This window comes from Leptosomus discolor, chromosome 4 (genome assembly GCF_034619465.1).
Source record: "Leptosomus discolor isolate bLepDis1 chromosome 4, bLepDis1.hap2, whole genome shotgun sequence".
Taxonomy (NCBI): domain Eukaryota; kingdom Metazoa; phylum Chordata; class Aves; order Leptosomiformes; family Leptosomidae; genus Leptosomus; species Leptosomus discolor.
This window is the reverse complement of record NC_141394.1, coordinates 32,208,372-32,230,277: the sequence shown is the minus strand read 5'-3', so window position 1 is coordinate 32,230,277 and position 21,906 is coordinate 32,208,372. Positions and strand designations below refer to the sequence as shown.

At 37.9% G+C, this 21,906-nt stretch overlaps 1 protein-coding gene across 2 annotated transcripts in view; it reads left to right on the top strand.

The window, feature by feature from the left end:
• CCSER1 (coiled-coil serine rich protein 1) overlaps window positions 1-21,906 on the top strand; it is a 649,058-nt gene that overhangs the window by 248,892 nt on the left and 378,260 nt on the right. For both annotated transcript variants that reach the window (XM_086464487.1, XM_086464486.1), the window contains exon 6: window positions 20,054-20,131. In XM_086464487.1, the coding sequence (XP_086320613.1) occupies window positions 20,054-20,131 (78 nt within the window). The remainder of the gene's footprint in view (window positions 1-20,053; window positions 20,132-21,906) is intronic.

Below are 21,906 nucleotides of genomic sequence, written 5' to 3'. Positions count from 1 at the left end.
ATGTTGGACAAGTCATGGAGGACTGTCTCCCATGAGAGGGACCCCACATTGGAGCAGGGGAAGCGTGTGAGGAGAAAACAGCAGAAACAACAGTGTGATGAACTGACCACAACCCCCATCCCCTGTCACCTTGCACTGCTTGAGGGGAGAAGGTAGAGAAATGGGGAATAAAGTTAAGCCTGGGAAGAAGGTGGGGGGGAAGGTGTTTTAAGATTTGGTTTTATTTCTCATTACTCCTCTCTGAGTTAATTGGTAATAAATTACATTTTCCTTTAATCGAGTCTGTTTTGCCTGTGACGGTAAATACTGAGTGATCTTCCTGTCCTTATCTTGACCTACTAGCCTCTTGTTATATTTCTCTCTTCCCTGTCCAATTGAGGAGGGGGAGTGATAGAGGAGAGGCTTTGGTGGACACCTGGTATCCAACCACAGTTAAACCCACCACACTTTCAATCTTTCAAACACTTTGTTTTGGTGAAATGGTGGCTTTGTAGGAAAAGAGCATGGGGTAGTAGGACAAAACTGCTCTGTTTGGCCTGTATCAGAAATAGTGTGGCCAGCAGGAGTAGGGAAGTGATTGTGCCTCTCTACTCACCACTGGTGAGGCTGCCCCTCAAATACTGTGTGCAGTTTTGGGTCCCTCACTACAAGAAAGATATTGAGGTGCTGGAGCGTGTCCAGAGAAGGGCAATGAAGCTGGTGAAGGGTCTGGAGAACAGATTTTATGAGAAGTGGCTGAGGGAACTGGGGTTGTTTAGTCTGGAGAAGAGGAGGCTGAGGGGAGACCTTATTGCTCTCTACAGCTACCTGAAAGGAGGTTGTAGTGAGGGCGGGATCAGTCTCTTCTCCCAAGTAACGAGTGATAGGACAAGAGGAGATGGCCTCAATCTGCGCCGGGAGAAGTTGATTGGACATTAGGAAAAATTTCTTTACTGAAAGAGTAGTTAAGCATTGGAACAGGCTGCCCAGGAAAGTCGTGAAGTCACCATCCCTGGAGGTCAAAAACGTGTTGATGTAGCACTTGTAGACATGGTTTAGTGGGCATGGTGGTATTAGGTCAGTGGTTGGACTTGATGATCTTAGAGGTCTCTTCCAACCTAATGATTCTATGATTCTATCCATCTGAGGGTCACCAGTATTAAGGCACAGGGGAACGTCAGTACACTGATGCCTTTTCCAAGGCTCCCCTTCAATCTATAGTTTCTAACTGAAGGCAGCACTGGTGTCTTTCCATACCAACCCACAAGGAACTGCTGTAGCATTTCATCCTTAGAGAACTTCCTCCTAAGTTCCCGGATGTGCACCAGAAAACACATTATCTATCCAATCAGATGAGGACGGATAACTGCTGGCAGATACAGCGGACCCATTTTACTTCTAACCTCCTTGTACATGTTATGTGTGACTGTCAGAAATTTCCTGCATTTCCTGCCTGTTCTTTCACAGCAGGTGCCCACATGTTGTAAATAAGTCAGCTACATCAGCAGTCAGCAAGCACAATTGAAACCTGAACAATTATTTTAATGCAGAATGACTGTTCTGAATATTTTCCTCATATGTAGATGTTGCACCTGGTATGTGCTACTACAATTCTAGGTAATAAAGTCACATGTCAAGCCATATAATGTAGGTGTGGTGTCTTTGGTGCAATTTCATTTTAAGGTTATTTTTTTTTCTGCTTACATGAATTTCTCCTTATGGTTCAATTCAGGACAAAAGTTCTTTATTTCCTGGTAGAAGCTGTTTTGTATCATACAGCAAATGGACAGTTTCCTCTCACTGGCAGCTTACAGCTATTCTCTTGCGGATTTTGTAGCACCCGATAGTACTTTAGTAGTGCAATGGGCTAAATTGTATGGTTTTTGCTTTGGTGGGTTACTGTTTTAGGCAGACTGCCAACATTTTCCCAAGGAATGCAAAAAAGTGTAGAGAAATTGTACTTTAAAGTGGTTTATACCTCAGCAAGATTTCTTGAGACAAAGAGAAGTAATTTCTTTAGTTCAAGGCTGTTTTCTGCACTAAATATAAAAGACCCGTGGAGAAGAGGGTGTGCATGAAAGCTTTGAAGAAAAGGTCACAGGAATTCTTTATAATGAAAAACATTAAGCAGGCTGCCTGTAGGTGTCATTACAAGCTGTCTTGTGTGTACCCGGAGGCCTACTCTTGGAAACAATTAAGTGCAGACATGTGAGTAACTTTAATTGTGTACCTGCCAAATCAATAAGACAAATTGAAATCTTTCAGCATTTGTAAGATCTTTAGTTTACAGGTTTCCCCTTCAGCTGATAGAACAAAACCATGTAAATCAAATGTGGGGAACTTGTCTAATATAAGTTTAGTATTATATTGCAAGACACTGAAGAGCTCTTTTACGTAACACTTGTGCTTTATTGTTTTGTTTTATAAATAGGGTTATTTTGCTAAGCATATCCGTAACTGGACTGATAATTATAATTTGGATAATTATCATTATTGTCCATACCTGGATGAATAATTATCTGTTTTCTGTTCCTTTCTGTGATAGACTTTTTGGTCTTAAATTGGCACTTCATTTTCTTTTTGGATTTGGAGAAAATACTGTCTTCCTTGTTCACAGGTACTATAAACTGGGTGATTTACATATAATATCAATGCATTAACAGAGAAAAACAAACCTGAGCTCTGCTGAGAAATTAAATTGATCTGTAAACTGTCTCACAAGACATCGTATTTCATCTGTTTTACCATCTACCTTATAGAATGGTCCTGAAGGAAGGCGAAAACACTTTTGCTTTGTTTGAACATCAGTGGATAGTGAAGCACACATACTTGAGTCTATGTATTGAGGACAGATAGATAGATTGACAGACAGACAGGTGGCCATAGGCTTTTTTCTTAGTCAAAAAAATTGTTGGTCAAGGTAAAAAACAGTAGTTACATGCATTAAGGTAGGCTGTTTTAATTTGGTTTGGCTTCCTTTGTATTGATTTCTAAGCACATTAAATTATTTTATCCTTCTTATTGGCTAGGGTCTTGGGCTGATTTCAATGCTTTATCTTTACTTTATTCTGCCTTTTTTTTTTTCTTTTTTTCTCTTTATTGGCAGGTATAGCAGGACTACAGTTACATGCAAAGGCCCTGTTAGAGCACACACATGGAACTGTACAAGAAATCTGTCGTTATCTAACCAGGAATAGCAAGACCTTTCTCTTTTCTTGGATGGGTTTATTTTTTTTTTTTTTTTTGGCCTTAGATTGTAGTTTGTGTAGCACACTGTGAAACTGGAGAAGTCCATCCCAGAAACAAACCAAATAATAGTGAGGATGGTGTGTTGCTGCTTTATTTCATACTGTTTTTTTTTTTTTCCCTTCAGAGAGAAGAAATTGTGTATTACCTTCTCCTACCTCCATCTTCTAAAAAATTCCTTTTCTTTTTACACTTCCATCCTGCTCTTTGTTCAGTCTATATCAAGATCCTCGCTTGTTCTCATTCTCCAGTCTCCCCACTTGCCCCAGTCAGCCCACTCTATTTCAATTAGCTTTTGACAGAAAACCTAATGTAAATATTTCCTCCTACTTGTCCTCCTTAACCTTTTCCATGTCTTCTTTGTCACAAGACAAGCATTGTTTAATGTCTTCTGTCTCAACTGAAGACAGCCTCAGGACTACTTCAGTGGCTTCTTTCAGGTTTACTGAGAGTCCTCTTAGACTGTACTTAGGCTTCTGCTTCTCCAGTCACCTTGCTCTTCCTCAAGTTCATCCTTCATCTCCTTCATTCAAAAACTCTTCTGTTTCTAGTGACTACTTCCTAGCCCAAAATTACAATCAATGTTCCATTTCCCTTATTTTAGATCTGCCAACCATCTATGTCGAGACATTCTTCTTCAAGTCTAGTCCTTTTTGGCATCAGTGGGTATTTGGTTCTTTTGCTTCTGACTCTCTGGTGGTTTCCTCAGTACAGAATACCCTGGCTCTCTCACCAGCACACTGTCAGATGCCCTCATTGCTTTTGTGTCCTTTTCTTCTTCATTCACACCTCATTGAATGATCTTATCTGTCAGATAAAAGATTAACCCAGAGCTTTCATAATCTTCTCCAGATATGTTTTGTTTTGTTCAAAATAAATCTGAGTGGTTCCAGAGATAAATCCACTGTACAGTCACATGTAGTTTTGTTTATTGCCCTGGCACCAATCTAGCCTAACTATACCTTGCAATGTACCTCTGAAATTAGTTATGTGCACTGTTGTAGTTTCTTCTGGTATCAATTACACCATTAGGATGCTATTGTATTTGGCTTCCTGATTTTTCACCCTCTCATTAAAATGTTCCAGTAAAATGCCTTGTTTCTCGGTTCTTCTAAGTGATTCTTCATTTCAGGAGCACATCTCATCACAGCAAGCACTTCAGGCATTAGCTGAACTGAGGCCATGATAAAGACTCTCTTGTTAATGTTTACATACACAAATGTATTAATTTGCCTTTCTTAAAATAAAATATACACAATCTAAAGAATTATTAATGGAAGTGAGATACCAAAACTCTTAATGGTATGCCACTGAGACTTTTTTTCAGGAACTGTCTTTTATTCAGACAGCCCTTTAGTAAGCTGCAAAATTTTCTTTCTGTATAACATCGTTCTTTTCGTGTCCGAAAAATTATCTTTGGAAGGTTTCCCTTCCCTCCTCCAAGCTTGGATTGCTCAATGGAAATTAACTGCAACTGATGTTTCTTCTTATGGAAGCTCCAATAAGTGGCATACAAGTGGATCACAAAAACCACATGTCAAAATGCTGACTGAAACCACTACAGTGAATTATCAGATGCAGTTGTTTTTTCCCCATTGTCTGTAAAGTCTTCAGCTGGCATTTAACTGGGTGAAAATCATGTCATACAAAGGTTTAGTCATACCAAGTCTTACTCTGAATGTATACATTGTTAAAGAATTGTATAGGTAGTGAATTGTACAGCATGTTGCTGTTCTGAAGAAGTATTCCAGCCCCTGTGTAATCACATTTATGAGTTTTGCTATGTATTAATGGCAAAAAGTACTTTGTAAAGGCCACAGGGATAAATTAATATTGAAACTTAAAAAACCAAGTATCTCATCCTACATCAGGACTGTAGATCACTGCAGGATCACTGAAGGTGGCGGAAAGACTTATCCACACATCGGTGATAGAAATTCCTGCTAACACCATTTTTTAAATGCAGTGATGATTCACTGTGTGAAAAGAGTCTTCCAGTTTCTCCTGGCAACCAGAAACAAAATGTATCTGTTCTTATCTGGTGGCCTTCAAGAACACATCTGAAAAGTCATTTGTTTTCCCAAGACATTCATGCAACATTTGAAGCCCACTCCCACTCATTCTTCATAAAGTATTTGTTGTAAAGAATAAACAAAAAGTAGACATCTGGCGTTAGTATTATTAATCAACAGTTTATGCTAGCTCTTGATCGAATTGTAGGGCAATTTTTTTTGATATGATGTGAGTTATTTTAGATTCCATCTGTGACTTTTTCATGCATGAAAAACAATACTGTATTTTATGCAAGTTACCCTTATTATTTAATATACAATTGAAATCTGAGAGATGTGACTTTTGTCCTCAGAATTTCTCATATTCCTATAGCAACAGAGTATCTTATTATTTTATTGTTTGACATACTATTAAATTTTATTCTTTAGTCTGATTAAGATAAAGAAAACAGAGACTCCATATTTTGCAAAACATTTAAAAATAAGGAACATTTCTTTTAAACATAATATATCAGATGAGTGGTGTGTCTTTGTGTAGGTAGCTGAAATTCAGGAAGTCAAATGCTTAAAGACTCGTGTTAAAATAAGCACAAAAGATATAGGTTCTTTTTCTCAGACTTGTTTTTCAGCAATCACACCATGTTCTCTTTCCTCCCAGAATCTAGCAATTGATGCTAATTTTAGAAATTATTCTGATAATAATCACTCAACAGACTTTAAGCTGAGTTGTTAGGAGTACAGTACTCTTAGCTGGAGAATTGCATGATGATGACAGAAGGCTTTGACCTTTTCAAGTCTCCAGTTTCCTTATTTCGCTTTATAAACATAAAGCGTGAGGAAAAAACCCAGATTTATCCGGAAGAGGCGCTTACTGCACAGTTAAAATCTGCATTTACAGAGCAATGGGTTTCTTCCAGTTTCAAAATAGAGTTTAGTTATATTTCACACTGGCAATTGTGCCACATGAGTTTTCACATGGGAAGTTACACCAGAACAGATTATTCACTCTGCATGTTCATGTTCTAACTAACTGTGCAGTAGCTCCCTGTCTTGACAGTCCATAGGGGAGAAGGTACTTTAGTCATGGAGAACTGAAACTGACTTTTGCTTACTTAACTTTGCAAGGTTAGTTTATCCTCGCTTATACAAATGCTCTAAGGTGAACATTCAATTTGTGCACCCAAGGCACAGATTTAAATGAGAAGAAGCAGAAGAAAGCCCTGTTTCTCTTGAAAAGTATATAAATGATCATGTGAATTGAAATTTGTATTAATTTTCTACTATAAGCCATTAATCAGCTTTAATTATAAATGTATTCAAATGAGACTGCAGAAGTGATCATACTGCTCAAAATAGAAAATAAAGTTAGCAGTGCTATTTTGATGTTCATGCATTTTTATGTTTTTTTCCCCACTTAATTTTTCCTTGTCTTTTTCCATTGGTGTTGATTTCATAAATTGAACTTTATTAATTGTGATTCATGACTTCAGGCCAAATTATAAGTGACACTCCATGCAGGCAGTACCCTTCATCTGCTTGAAATGGCTTGCAAAACAGGAACATCAATCACTTAAATCTGTGATTGTTGGGTATAAGTCACTGCTGTGTAAATCTGTTAAAGGCCCATGCTTGTCTTTTTGAAGATTTTGAGGTGTATGACATCCTATGTTCAAGGAAGAACTCCCCTTTCTCACAAAAAAATTGTTCGAACTGTTCGTTACTTTTGCCTCTCCGTGGAATGAGTGTGTTTTCCAAATCAATTGAGATTATTTACTTATTCATATAATACTTGGAAACATTGTGCATTTTTTTCTTTTCTGATGTTGGGATAGATTGGGAGTCCCTGTGGACACATGACATCAGATATGCATTTGTAGGCATTTGGGATCCAGTGTTGTTGCCTATGGAGAGAGAGGTGTCTTCTGGGGCTCTGGCAATCATCGAAGGGCAGTTTCCTTCTACTTGATTATGCTTCAAGCTCTGCAAGGTTCCCCTGAAGAGTGTTTAACAATATCAATAGTTAGGGTTTAAGATTTCTTTCTTACTTTTACTACATATACTTAATACATGTATCTGACCTAGATTCAGTTTGGGTTTAGTGGGATGGTTCCATTCTGGCATAGCCAGGTCATGATTCATGAAGAATGGCATAGTTTTTTTTCTTACAAAATACTTAAGTTTTCAAGCCTGGATGGTTTTAGTTCCTGGCTTTGGGATGCTAGAGATCTTATTTTCTAAAATAATGCAGTCTAACTTTCAGGCAAATAGGCTCAGTTTTCACATGCTCCCAATATAAGCATTTACTTGTGACATTTTAAAAGCAAAGTTCTTTTGTTTTAGGAAACTTATGGTAAACAGAAGAAATAATAGTATTCATTGTTTTCTAGTTTTTGTGATGATGTAGAAATCCTCTGAAAAATATATACCTGCAAGTAGCTTTCTAACCACGGTATTCTTACTTAAATTTCAGTTTAGGTGCCTACGTATAATAACCTGTAAAAAGAGTTCAGCAAGAATCCTATGAAAATCGTTCTCCTTCATGAAAATCATACTTAAATGATGAAGATTTTCTATTAGATTTTTGCCTGCATCTGTTAAAAAGCTACGAATGGCATTTTTTTCCCTGCTTACTAGATACCATACTCTCTAACTTCTTTGCAGAAAACAAACAAATGAAGAGTGGTGTACAGGCCATTTGTATTCACTGTTAATATATTGTCCTTAAGAGGCATCAGTAAAAGTTGCAAACTGTCCTTATTTTGAAAAAGTGTATTAATGCTGTCTTACTTAATGTAAGATTTCCCAGAACTCCTGGTACTGAACTCTGTGTCTCTGGCTATGACAGGGGTTAAACCTGCTTCTAGGCACCTATCCATCACCCTTCTGAAACAGAAACCAGTTAGACTTTATACTACTGAAGGACAAGCATAACTGAGTGAAAGAAATGGAGCCATTAGACTAGAAAGCATTGAAACCTGCCAACAGAATTTTCTTCTGATCGAACGTGGGCAGCTTCCACCCTTTCCAACATCCCACTGTTGCAGTATGACTGTTACATGTTTAAAAAAATATTGAGAAGTTTTTGTAAGCCATCATCATGTGCTCTGATTGAAGGAGAACTTCTGGCAGAAAAAATATGTGTCCGTTAATTGAAAGGTATGATAAAATAGATTGGCATGGGTGACATTGATTTTAGTTTCCTTCAATATTTAATATCTTTTGTTGAAAACGCAGTGTTCCACAAGTATGTTTTTGCATCTGCAATGCATGTGCTAAAAGTTTATTATATTTGATCTGTTCATTTCCTGTATTCCAGTGCAAACTCTTTGTCAAAACCATTTGTCTCTGTTCTCAGAGCAACGTCCTTTCCAACATTGTCCTTCGTATGCAGTATCTGATGGACACAAATAGAAAGTTATCCCAACTATAAGATGCATGAAAATGCAGACTGATGAAATTTTTGTATTGAACCCCTGAAAGGTTGGGAGCAGCAATAGGATAAGAAGAGCCAGAGTAGAAAAGGAGTAATGTGAGCCAAGATTTTCAGCCCAGCTCTGCTGATGGACACCACTTAAACCCAGAGTGTTTCTGCTGCCTGCAGATCCTATGATCTCTCTGGGTGCTATTTCATATCCTTTTGGATATCAATTTCTCTTGGAGTTCTTGAGGGCTTTAGGAAGAAGTTAAGGAACTAGCTTTTGCTTGTAGATCAGATGACAGTTAATGCCTAGATCGAGGTAGTCACATGCAGTTTGCTCTGCACAAGCTTGCCTCTGGAAGCAGCTGATGCAGTGACAACCACATGGCCTCCCTGCAGCAGCCAAGTGGTGTTAGCACCTGCCATCACTTCTGTGGTGCTGAGGAGTGAAAGATGCAACAATGATGACAAGAAAAACTTCAGGTTTTACCATGACTGAGCCTACAGAGATTCTTGTAAGCATTGGCAGCTGCTGAGAGTTAAGATTGTAGTGGTGGATGCAAGGGGAAGGGAAAAGAAGCAGAAAAAAGAAATTCAGTGGAGCCATGTAGAGAGATTGCCATCAGATAAGCCAGGGTGCCAGCTGCTTCGTGGCATAACATGAATATGGATAAACTCCTAGTCTGTAGCATGAGGCTAGAAGTTTTCTGACATGTCTTCTCATTTGCTTTGACTCTTGCTGATAAATTTTTGTAATAATTCTAACAAAGCTATTTCGAGGAATACTGATATGTCGTATGGTGATTGAGCCAGTACCTTAACCCTGTTTTGTAGAATTACCAACCTAGAAAATAAATAAATAAATAAATACAGTAGTGGAGATGCATGTAACAATATTTCCGAAGAAAACAGGCAGTATTTATTTTTTTTAAGTATTTTTCATTTGAAATGATCTTTATATTTTATTGTAGTTGAATGAATGTGAAAGGTGTGTTCAATTTTTCTCCCTGGTTTCCCTGTTAATGTTGAAGGGTAGGAAGAAATTATGCTCATTTGTATTCCTGGACATAATATAAATGAAAAATGAATATTTTATTGCTAATGGCTTTATAAAATGCTATTCAGTTCTCTCAGCAAGTTTAATATATAATTCCATTGCAAAACACAAAAATGAAAACAAAATGCTCAGCTGAGAGCTCTAAAAATAATTATAATGCAATGGCTAAGTACTAGTACAGGCAACTTTTAACTCCTCCGTTCCATTGCTAGTTGCATCAGTTTCTTAGGCAATGCAGTTCGGCCTCACCAGACTGTACAGAGCTCGGGGCAGAGAAACTGTGTCAAAATGGGGGTTCACTGTAGTGAAACCTGGCATATTTTTCAGACATGCAGTGTTTGACCAGCTTCGTTGTGTACCTTTTCAGTAACAAACCAATCGTATGGCTGCTGCATCACAGCAACTACAGAAGGAGATTCCTTTGGTCAATTTTGTGTATGTGTGCGTGTGTATTTTTATATCTAAAGATAGATTAAAAATGTATATTAATATGTATACTAAATATACTTTTTGTATATTGTATATATCAGCCTATATGTATGGGCTGAAGGGGATGGGTGTCAACCAAAGGAAGGGAGAAAGGTAGATAAGGTGGGAAGACTTTCAGGTTCAGATGGGTGGCACAACAGGAGTAGTGTTGGTGGTGGGATGGGTGTGGGTGTGGGAAGTACAGTGAGTAGATGATGTTGTGCAAGTATCCTGAGAGGTCAGAAAGAGCAGACAATCTTGACAGATCTTGATTTGAGCTGTTGAGAAGAGAAATAAGTAGTAGAGAAGAGAAGAACAAGTAGAGCTAGAAAGACTGTGGAGAGCTTACTGCAGTTGGGGTAGTTTCTACTGAACGCTCTGCCAGGGTGGGAGTTCGAGTGCCCGTTGTGCCTTAACCTTCTTAGTCTTTCCCTTAAGAATGAAAACTGCTGTCTGAAAGTAGAAACTCAGCATACCACATATTTAAAAAATCAAGTAATATTTGCTCTGCTTTGCCCAACTCCACTTTGGAACCTGCTTGCTAAACTAAAAAGCAGACTTAGCATGCTTTGTAACTGTGTCTATGGTAATCAGAATTTCTACGTTTTCAGGGACTGAAATATTGCCTTATTTTACACAAAGAGATTCAACTTGCTAAAAACATTGAAGAACGTTGCTATTAAAAACACTGTGAAGCAAATAACATGGCAAGATTTACTTACTAAATGTTTGCCTTTTATTTCTAACATCATACAAAAGAAGTGCTGCAGCCAGGGAAAGCATATTTCAAATTGTTAGATGTCACTTGCTTCTTTTCTTGCAGTGGGACAAAAAAAAATCTGTCTTCCTTGATTTAGCAGCAGACACATACAGATGTGTAAAATGTTTCCTTTTAGCTGTTATCGGGGAATTCAAGACAGTTTTGAGAATGAAGCCTCTGCATCTAAATAAGTTGAAATACCCTGTCAGAAGTGGTTCCACACTGAAATGGTAAAAACCCTTCTGAGAACTGATGAAGAAGTGAGAATAATTGCAGTCACAACATTTAGAAAGTGCAAAGTGGCTTGTTAAAACCTCAATGAAATGCATAGCAATTGAAGGCATCTTGAATCTTTTTGAGAAACACGGAAAAATAAAACAGCCTCCCATTAAAACACCAGTGTGAAAATCTGGCAGTGTTGTTCTTGATGCTTACAAAGTATAATAAACGTAGAAAACAACCGGACAGTTGAGCAGCAAATTATTAATGAAAATCAGGCTGGCTGCCTTATATTCAGATTTGAAAAATAAGTTTTATTAACTTTTTGAAACATTGTAGGTAAACTGTAGGCAGAAAACTGACCACAGTGTTGCAGGATGTATCGCCTATAGCCATATGTACATATGGGCAAAGGGATATACTGAGCAACAAAGCATGTGTAGTTTTTTGGACATTAATTTAGTGTATGAGAAAACGTGTACCTTAATGAAAAATTTTCATTAATAGGAAATGCAAATAGATTTTTGTTGTGAAAGAATCATGTCTTTCTCTCATAGACTATAAAAGTTGTTACATAGGCTGTAAGGAGATCATTAACATCTTTCAGAGCTTCACGGAGAACAGTTAATTGTATGAGTATGTGAGCAGAGGAGATGTTTTGCTGAAATTGGCACCTAAATCCATGTCTGGCTTCAGCAGTGGCCGTCTGCCAATACTTTAGAGGAACTTAGAACAACTTAGTTTTGGGAGCATTTTTTCCCTAACCCATCAAGACAGTTATTTCCACTTATCCAGAAGCATATAAATGTATGTCCTGTGTATGCTTTTATCCTCTTTAATGTAATTGTAGGTGCATGTATTGTTTGTATTGATATCTGATCCTTTTTGGCTTCAGCTTATATCTTGGTTCCAGTATGTTATGATACATAATGATGCAGAACGTGCATGAATATGTAAAGGAGGGAGAGGAGGCAATTCTGTTATCAGAATTGATCCTTCTTGGTCTAATTAACTGATTACTTACTTTCTAAGCGCCTTATTTGGAAGGGCAGAAAAACAATGGATCTGTATGCAGGGAAGATATAGGAGTTTGAGAGAGCCCAGAGATACATTACTGACAGGCTTTTCTTTGAGTGCATGCAGACATTTTCTTCCAGATTCAGGCTATGGCTGTAGTATGGAGTATCAGTGTAGTTACTCTTAGTGCTGCGATGCAGGATTTGGAGAAAGAAAATATCTTTATGACTGGATTAAAAAAAAAAAAAAAAATAACAAAACATAACTGAACCTGCTCGATGAGACAGCTGTCATACTTGATACAAAACTGAATGCAGTTTAAGAAAAAAAAAAAAAAAAGTGTATATTTGAACCTGAAAGATCTCCTGCAAGGAAAGAAAAGCAATTGAAATAGGCAGCCTGCAGATTAAAATCCCCAGAGAGTACTTGGTTCTCCCAATTGACTGCTGAAAGAGCAGAAAAAGCTGATGTTATATGATATTATTAGGGAAGAATATACAATAACAAAAAGTCAAGCCTGGATAGTATAGTCAATGAAGTATGAAAGAAACAATAGAAGCTGAAGAGGGAGTAGAGTTTTGCTCAAGAAAATCAAGCTCTCCCCTGTGTTGTCAACAAAGCATTTGCATCTATGAAAGCAACCCCCAGGTTCGCATTAGGCTAAAATATAACTGGAGTTGTATTTAATATAATGTGTCATAGTAGCAGTCCCAACTCACACAGTGACAGTCATTGATGATCCTGCGGTACTCTTCTCAAAGAGGTGTTAACCGCAGTCATTGTCCAAATTACTTTTGCAATTACATTCTGCTTGCAGATAGGAGTGAAGGGGGTTTTTAGAGATTAACTCGGGTTGAATTTGCTGTTTGGGAAGGTAAAAGTGGTTTTCTCCTACATAGTAATGGACCCTTCATCTAACCTCTGTGGGCCAGGAAGTTATCTGGCCAAGGAAACTTGTGTTGCTGTTTCTGATGAGTCTTGTGAAGGAAAGCAGGGAATAAAGACAAACTGGAATGTTGAGCAATGAAAAATCAAGGTGAAAAAGAGCAGAAAGGATGGGATATTTGCTATTAAATAGATCTATTAGCTACATAGTGAAATATATGCCATTTTCTGTTATGAGAAACATGACATTTATATGCTTGTAAAACCAGACTGGTTTTTTCCCTCTGTACGTACTCAATTGTAAACCAGGAACCTCCAATTCCTGTGCCTCTATTTAGAGGCTTAGTTCAGCTTTCTGAAAATTTTTTTACAAATTTTAAAAAATATTGATTAAGGTATTCTCTTTGTGCCAGCTACCAGATGTTTTATATGTTAGGTATTTTTATGTTGCCATTTTTAAAAACTGAAAAGCAGATAATAGTAGTAATTTGTGCCTGGTACTTTGGTTTTCTTACACTTCTCCATTTAATATAAGGAGAGGGGTGATAACTAGCTTAGTAAATTTAAATATTTGAGTAAATTAAATATATATAAATATAAATTAAGCAATGTGAAAAATATTATCTGAGTCTAAACTATTTCAAACACTGTAGCCCTGCAACAAACCATGGACTGGTTAAATGATCTTTATGTTGCTTGCTGGTTGTGGGCTTTATAATTAATATAGACTAATTAAAGGTTAAAAGAGCATCTTTCCAGCTATTTCTCAAAGTGGAATCAAATAGCAGTCAACAAAATACCCTTCATCCTGACCCCTCCTCCATGAAAAGTATTATTGTGCAAAATATTACATGTAATGTGTTTGCTCAGAGTTCCTGAGAACTCAGTGTCTGAAATAAACAGTACTAGACATAGAAATGCTGGCAGATCAGTGTCTTATCTTAAATGAGGTGAAATTTCCCACTGGCATTTCACAGCTCAGGTGATTAGCTTAGCTTGGATTCCAAGAGGAATTGAGGCTAATCTGTCTGGCCATAGTCTAAGTGCTAGTTGAGAGTCAGTGGATAATTAAACCGCTGAAAACATACTTGACTCTCCACACCTCACGTACTAGCATAAAAAGGGGTAAAAAAAAGAAGTAGCAGCTGTAATTTATGGTTCACCCCTGAGGTGGGAGCTATGATAACTCAGGTCAGACCCAAGACCCATGGAGCCTTCTAAGATATGGGCGTGGCAAACTCTAGGCAATGGACCAGGCAAATACCAGAAAAAAATAATTAAATGTCTCAGCTGATAATTGCACATATTGGTAATTAGTAAGAATAATTAACTATACCAAAAAATAGAAGACATGTGAAATAGGTTTATAAATAACCACCTGGATTATATTGAAAGGTGTTAGAAAATAATCCTAAACACATTTTAACAAGGTACATGCATTCTTAGCAAGTGAGATTGGAGCTGTTGTGGAAAATTTATCAAACACGGTGGGGCATGGGAGGTGAAAGCTCATTTTGTCTATCTGCTGTTTTTTCTTATCAAAACTAATTTTTGTTTTTCTGACCTCAGTTGTTTATAGTAATTTTATTTGCAGGAAGTATGTGTATCAGCAAAAACTTTTCATGACATTAAATAATACAGAAACTACAGATACCACAGCACTCCAAAAATGCATAGGGAAGCATTACACACCCTGGATGAACAACTGGAGTGCTTGGCCTTGTGAGTTCCTGATTTCTATCTTTGTTTCTAACAGCCCATCATATCTTTGAGCAAATCACTCCCACTTTGGTATCGCTTTTGTTGATAAAACGGACTAATAATATTTAAGCACACTGTTTCATAGAGATGTTGTGCAGACCCGTTAATAAATCCATTTGCATGTCTTTGTATATCAAAATGTCACTACTGAGCTTGCTGACTGCACTTATTTAATTTCCTAGTTCTACTCAACTTCTAGATTATAAAATGATGCCTAGTGGCATAACTTACAACTGAAACTATCACCCTGAAAGTCAGTTCAACACTCATCCACTACTCCTTAGAAAAAGCTATAAAGTACACAGATTGTCTTGTCTTTTCTTCAGTTTTTATATTTATTTGATCTCTAGCTCTAATATCTACTGAAGGTTTTCTCTGTCAGTGTTAACTTCTTAGATCAATAAATTGCGATACCGATCTCCAGAGAAGTCGATGTCTGTCAACTATCATTGCCGTGTTTATCCTTGTTGAAAAGCAGTTGCAGCAAACTAAATTGGCTTCTGTCCCTGGATGATATACAGTGGATGGTCCATATTTTGTGGTACAATTAACAAAGGTTGATACATAGGCCTTTTCCTAGAGAAGATCAGATTAAAGACGAGGGTTTGTAAAGACAAAAATCCCAATTATGCGGTGAAGTGAATCTGTTTTCTTTTAAGGACTGGAAGACGACTATTGTTTTCAAAGGAGCATGGTTTTAACAATGTGCATTTATATATACTTGATCTTCTGTATTGCTGGAAAAACACTTAACTGCATTCTCTGGTCTGCCGTTAGACAACTTATGTCAGTATGTAGGTTTTTGAAACATTCTGGTTTGAGGCAGTTATACACAAGTGGAAGAAAACAAAACCAAACAAAACCAAGCCTGTAACTACTTTAAAACTCCAGAAAGAGCTGCCTTCTCTTTCACCTAGCTAAAATGGTGGGAATCTGTCATCAAGCAGGATACTGATCCTGGACCTCCAAACAGGACACAAGTGGGAAAAGTTTGTTCTATTAGATTTGTTTTCTTCCTTTGCCTCATTATCGAGAAATTTCCTGATAGTTAATCACATTTTTAACATTGTTTTCCAGGGATAAATGATTAGCACAGCCTAGCAGTAACTCCGTGGTACCTGTTCAGTTGCACAATGAGGGTGATGTGTATTTAGGCTGATGAGCTCTAGAAATTATTGGAAAATTTGAGCATTGATCATTGTAATTGTGGAACAATTCTTGGCAAAGTTCTAATAATGTCCATTTGCTGGATTTTAACAGCCTGCTCCAAATTAAAAAATGGCCTAAAAGCACTGAAAGAAAAGCTCATAAGGTTGTTTTTGACATAGACAAGATGGTATTTTCTAAACTGTTTTTCTGAGAAATACGTGAGTTGCTTGGTATTCAGACATTTTAAAAATGGGGTTTAGCTGATTAAAGCTTTGGAAATTTTCTGCCCTCCAGGGCACTGAGAGGTTTTCAGTGACATAGAGAAAAGGCTCGGTCTACAAAACCCAGCTGTGGCATCACTGTGCATCAAAAATACGTTTTAAAATGTTACAGTTGCACAGCAAAGTACTGCAAAATTAGGAGATGTCCTAATTTACCTAATATGTATAATTATGATACAAATGATGTTTAACATCTACTACTGCTTTTAAGGTATGATTAGAGCCTAATGGTGTAGCATCTTCTGGTTAATTTATAGCTAAAATCTGTCAACTTCAAGCCAGACTTAAAGTAAGTGGTTGCTTTTATGAGAACAGAACAGGTTTAGGCAACATCAAATAAAAAGTCATCGTTGGGTGAATTCCTCACAGTGGTAGTGGTTTTTTATGTATGGGGAGCTTTAGACTGCAAAGTGTGATTGTGACAAATACCCCACGGACAGTAAATTTGTGTGGGAGGTGTGATGCTGTTTGAAATTGTTAATATGTCCCTTCAGGAGGGCAAGCTGACAACATCTCTCAAAGCAGTGATTAGTTTGGAAGGGTTTTTTTTCCAGTGGCTCAACAAACAACTGTTTTGGTACTGTCTTGCTCAATTCTCCTCTATAATAAGCTGTGTTAGTGCCACTGAATTTAATTAATTTACGCTGGCAGAGAAGCTGCTCTGCATTCCTTAGAGGAAAATTACTGAAGTTATTGAAGGGTCCACTGAGGGTATGTATATGTGGACAGCTGTAGCCAGATACAGGCTCTTCTGCCAGTGCTTTTACCTGGAGAGACTCAAACTATTTGCAGTCCAGAAGCTATACAGTCACGGTACCCCTACTAATACTCCCCACCTCTCTGCAGCCTGTCTGGTTCAGGCGTGGTACCACATCAGCATGGCATCAAGACCTGGCCTAGCTCATGTCCAGTCATCATGGAAGAGCGGATGTTTTTCTGAGGCCATTGTGTGGATGTGCCCTGAGACATTTTCTCAAAGCAACCTCAGCAACATCCTTAGGGCTGTTTCACCTTTCTTAGATTCCAGCTATCACTGAAGAACTTGCAGCTCGTGTAGCATACAGATACCAATCTGTTTTGCAGATTTTCATACGGAGGCTATTTCTATGCTTAAAAGATAGGATGGCCTTCCTGCGCGCTTCTAGTTGCAAATTAGGGCACTTGATTTGGTTTGGAAAGCAGCTACCTGATTTTTCCCTCTTAGTTCTTTTCTATTCTGTGTAAATTATAGAATCACAGAATCATAGAATGGCTTGGGTTGGGAAGGACCTTAAAGATCATCCAGTTCCAACCCCCCTGCTCTGGGCAGGGACACCTTCCGCTAGACCAGGTTGCTCAAAGCCCCATCCAACCTGGCCTTGAACACTGCCAGGGAGGGGACAGCCACAGCTTCTCTGGGCTACCTGTTCCAGTGTCTCACCACCCTCACAGTGAAGAAATTCTTCCTAATATCTGATCCAAATCTACACTCATTCAGTTTGAAACTGTTATTCCTTGTCCTATCACTACACTCCCTGATCAAGAGTCCCTCCCCACCTTTCCTGTAGGCCCCCTTTAAGTGCTGGAAGGCTGCCAGAAGGTCTCCCAGGAGCCCTCTCTTCTCCAGGCTGAACAACCCAACTCTCTCAGCCTGTCCTCACAGGGGAGGTGCCCCAGCCTGTGGTCATCTTCGTGCCCCTCCTCTGGACCCGCTGGAGCAGGTCCATGTCTTTCTGATGCTGGGGACCCCAGAGCTGGATACAGCACTGCAGGTGGGGTCTCACCAGAGCGGAGAAGAGGCGGAGAATCACCTCCCTTGACCTGCTGGCCACACTTCTTTTGATTCAGCCCAGGGTGCGGTTGGCCTTCTGGGCCACAAGCACACACTGCTGGCTCATAGTCAGCTTTTCATCCACCAATGCCCCCAAGTCGTTCTCAGCAGGGCTGCTCTTAATCCTTCGTTCCCCCAGCCTGTATCTGTGCTTGGGATTGCCTCGACCCGTGTGCAGAACCTTGCACTTGGCCTTGTTGAACCTCATGAGGTTCACATCAGCCCACTTCTCAAGCTTGTCCAGGTCCTTCTGGATGGCATCCCTTCCCTCCAGCATGTCAACTGCCCCACGCAGCTTCATGTCTTTTAATTTGCTGATGACAAATTGTCCTCAGATGAACTGTTGGCTTTTGAGGCAAAACATTCTCACAGAGGATATCTCCAATTTTGTCTGCACTTTGAGTTTAATCTAAAAAAGCTGTGTTTCACTTTGCTTTAGTAAATATTATCAGCCAGTTTCCTTGATGATCAAGTGCAGGAGTCCATGTTAAATTTATAATGTTTCTGAATACCAGAGCGATGGATTCAAGGAAGATATTGGCTTTCTGACATGTTGTAATCTCTCTTATTCCTCAACAACTTCTCTGTGTTCCATGGGTTATAAAGTACCTGTCTCTCTCTTTCTCTTCGGAAATAATTACCATGCCCCACTCCTTTCTCTTTTGCTTTCATCCCTTTTATTTAGCAAGTAACTGTTGCCTTTTCTTTCTATGGTGTAACTGATACGTATTTAATTAAACTCAGTGATTTTCTCAGTATGTTAACTTTGATGTCTGTGCTTTTATTTTGGATCTGATATGGGGAGTTCATACCCCAAATTTTGTCTCAGTTTTCATCCTGTACCAATTGGCTGAATAAAATACAGTATCTCTGCATAAGAATCTTTTGATAAATGAACTGTTAGAACTTCACAGATGAAGTGGTATTCTTCACTTGCAGAATTTGGACTTATCAAAGGGGTCGTAATAGATTCATAGTGATGTGAAACCAGGTATCTGATTAGTTACTTGCGTAAGTTGAATTCATTAAATCATTCTGCATTGCAATGCCACAGAGTAAAAAGGAAACGAACTTCTAGCCCATGCGAACTTGGGGTTTTTTTTGTATTCTTCATTACATCTTTTCTCTTTTATTGATGGTGGATTTTTTCATTTTAGCACTAAGGACTTATTTCCCAAGAAATATCATATATTCTAGTTTTCTCCAGAACAATCTTGGTATTGTTTGTGTATTTTTTTAAATCCAGATTTTGTTCTTCTATTATTATTATTAGCATTGCAAATTATTAAGAGTTTCCACACTTTTCATATCTGTCACATCTGTAAAAATAATAACCATGCTAACCAACAGGTTGCTGAAATATTACTTAAGAAAGGAGTGGGTTTTTAGATCCGTATTTCAAGCATTTTGACTGGATAGGTCCATTGAAGTACACTGACTTATTTTCATTATTAATTTTGCTGTTCACTGTTCCTTTTCGTATATTAGTGCTCATTTGTGAGATGTATTGACTCATGTGAAAGTGATCTTTTCTTAAAATTTAATCCAAATACTTTCCTGCAATATATTGCTTTCCAGTTAATTTTGTCTTCTAACTTTACTATTGGGCCATCCCAAAACTAAGAAATATTTTTTAAAAATAGTATATCATAGCTTTTTCTATATGAACAAATGCTGCGTTCTCAGTTATCCTCTTGTGTTACTCTTTCATAGACACAGTGTGTTTGGGTATTTATGCATACGTTTCAGTCTTTGAATGGGGAGTTTATTTTAAATAAAGAAAATGCAAGTCACTTACCTGATAGTGAAATACTTTTACTAATTAAGGGTAAATACCAAACAGATTGCGGTTGCTTTGTCAATCTAATTCTGTTGGAATTACAGGGCCGTTTTTAAGCTCTTTTTTTTTTTTTTTTTGTTTTAACCAAAATGTGAAAAGATGTCTATAGAACTTGATTGGAAATGCAAACTCCTGTGTGTTTTTCTTTCAGAGTACAGACATGAGTCCAGCTAGTAGCACCACCTCACTCCCTGTTAGCCCACTTCCTGAGGAGCCATTATTTTTCAAGGTACAGTTAATTAATTTCATAATAAAAATTGTATATGAATTTTAGCTTATCATCTTATCTGGTGAACTATGAAGTGCTATTATTACTGCTTCCTTTTCTTTAAATTACCTTGATATCAGCAGATGTTCTTACATATATACCACGCAGTTTTCAAGAAATGCCTAGAATAAAATGTTACTGGTTTTGAGAGGATTATTTTTCCAGCAGACTAGAGCTATAAACCATTATTTATAAACTGTGTTTTTGTCCATCTCATCTGCTAGTGATATATTTTGCTGTGTGCATTCCCGTATATGTGTGCATGACATTTTTCGTCAACAGATTTCTCTTTATATTGCATTTCAAGTACATGTTTTAATGAAACAATTATTATTTACCACAAAGATACAGGAGATGTTAAAGATATGTCAAAGAACAGTTTTGGCATAAATCCAGTGTAAGCCATAGGCCTGTAATTTTACTTAATTTTAGTAACAAACGATGGGACAATATCTGCAACTTTGTAAGATCTAAGCTGTGAGGAGCCAGTGGCTCTATGTCAATTTTTCACCTGACTTAATGGTATCCAGCCCTGAGACACAGAATGGCCTTAGACAGAGCCCAGCTCTTGGAAGAGGTCTCCAGAGGCCACCCGAGTATTCAGAGCGGTGCCGTGGCTGTGAGCAAAGCATCCGCCTTGCCAGCTGTTTGCTGAGACAAGGGAGAGGGGACTTGGGTTTTCAGCACCATTGTCTCAAACGTGTGTCATAATATGGACAAAGTTACACAAGATCACCCCTTTTAAAAATTCCCCTTTCCCCAGTACATTTCCACTTAGTGTATGAAAACAGTAGCTTGGGTTGTGTTTTCACTTGCTTTGTGATGACACTGAATTAAAGCTGAGGAAGTAGAAGTAATGAATTTTGATGGTGTAAAGTTTGCATCTCTCCTGCACATGCCTCCAGTGCAGAAAATACTAGCCGCCTTCAGACCTGGCCACTCCCATTAAAAAACTTGTTTGTTTTTTTTTTTCTTTTTCTCGTATTTTATATGTCTGTGCAAGAGTTGTACCCTACAGTTCATAGACAGCTAGATAGCCAGCTGATTCCTGTTATTAGAATGGTTAAGGACTATGCTTGCTTGGTGGTTTCATCAGTGGAGGGGCAGATGGGATATCTGTGGTCAGCTATTCACTTTTTCTCGTTCCTCTTTTGGGGTTTCATGTTTTCAAGACCACTAGCTCTTAATCAGATTTGGCTGAAATTGAGCAATGTTGTGCCAAGATACTAGAGCACACTCATCTTTTTTTCATTGGGAAAAACACATTTAAGAGTACTCAACATGATAAACCAGATTCAGTAGTTATTGTTTCTTCCTGTGCCTGGGAAACCACTAAGATATGTCACATACAAAGAAATGGGCTGCTCAGCTCAGATAAAGGTGTAAGAGGTAAGCAAATCTAACTTGAAATGGTTGCAAAGTTTATTGCATAAATTCTCAGCTGAGGTTAGCAAACACTGCTCTGTTTGCATCAGAAGCTCTCTGAGAAATACAGTGTAGTGCCTTTATTTATTTTTAAAGGAAATGGTGCTTCTATAGCTCAAAATGGGTTATAAATTATTTCTTTGAAGTGGAGTAGTTGCTCTAATAAAAAAAAATAAGTATTTCTTCATATTAAAAATCTCCTTACTTTATATTTTATAGTAGAAAAAGGTACAAGAAACTGAAAAAAAAAAGGCAGGAAGCATTATTTAATCTTTCATTTTCAGTCAGTTTTCAAAACTGGAAACATTTTC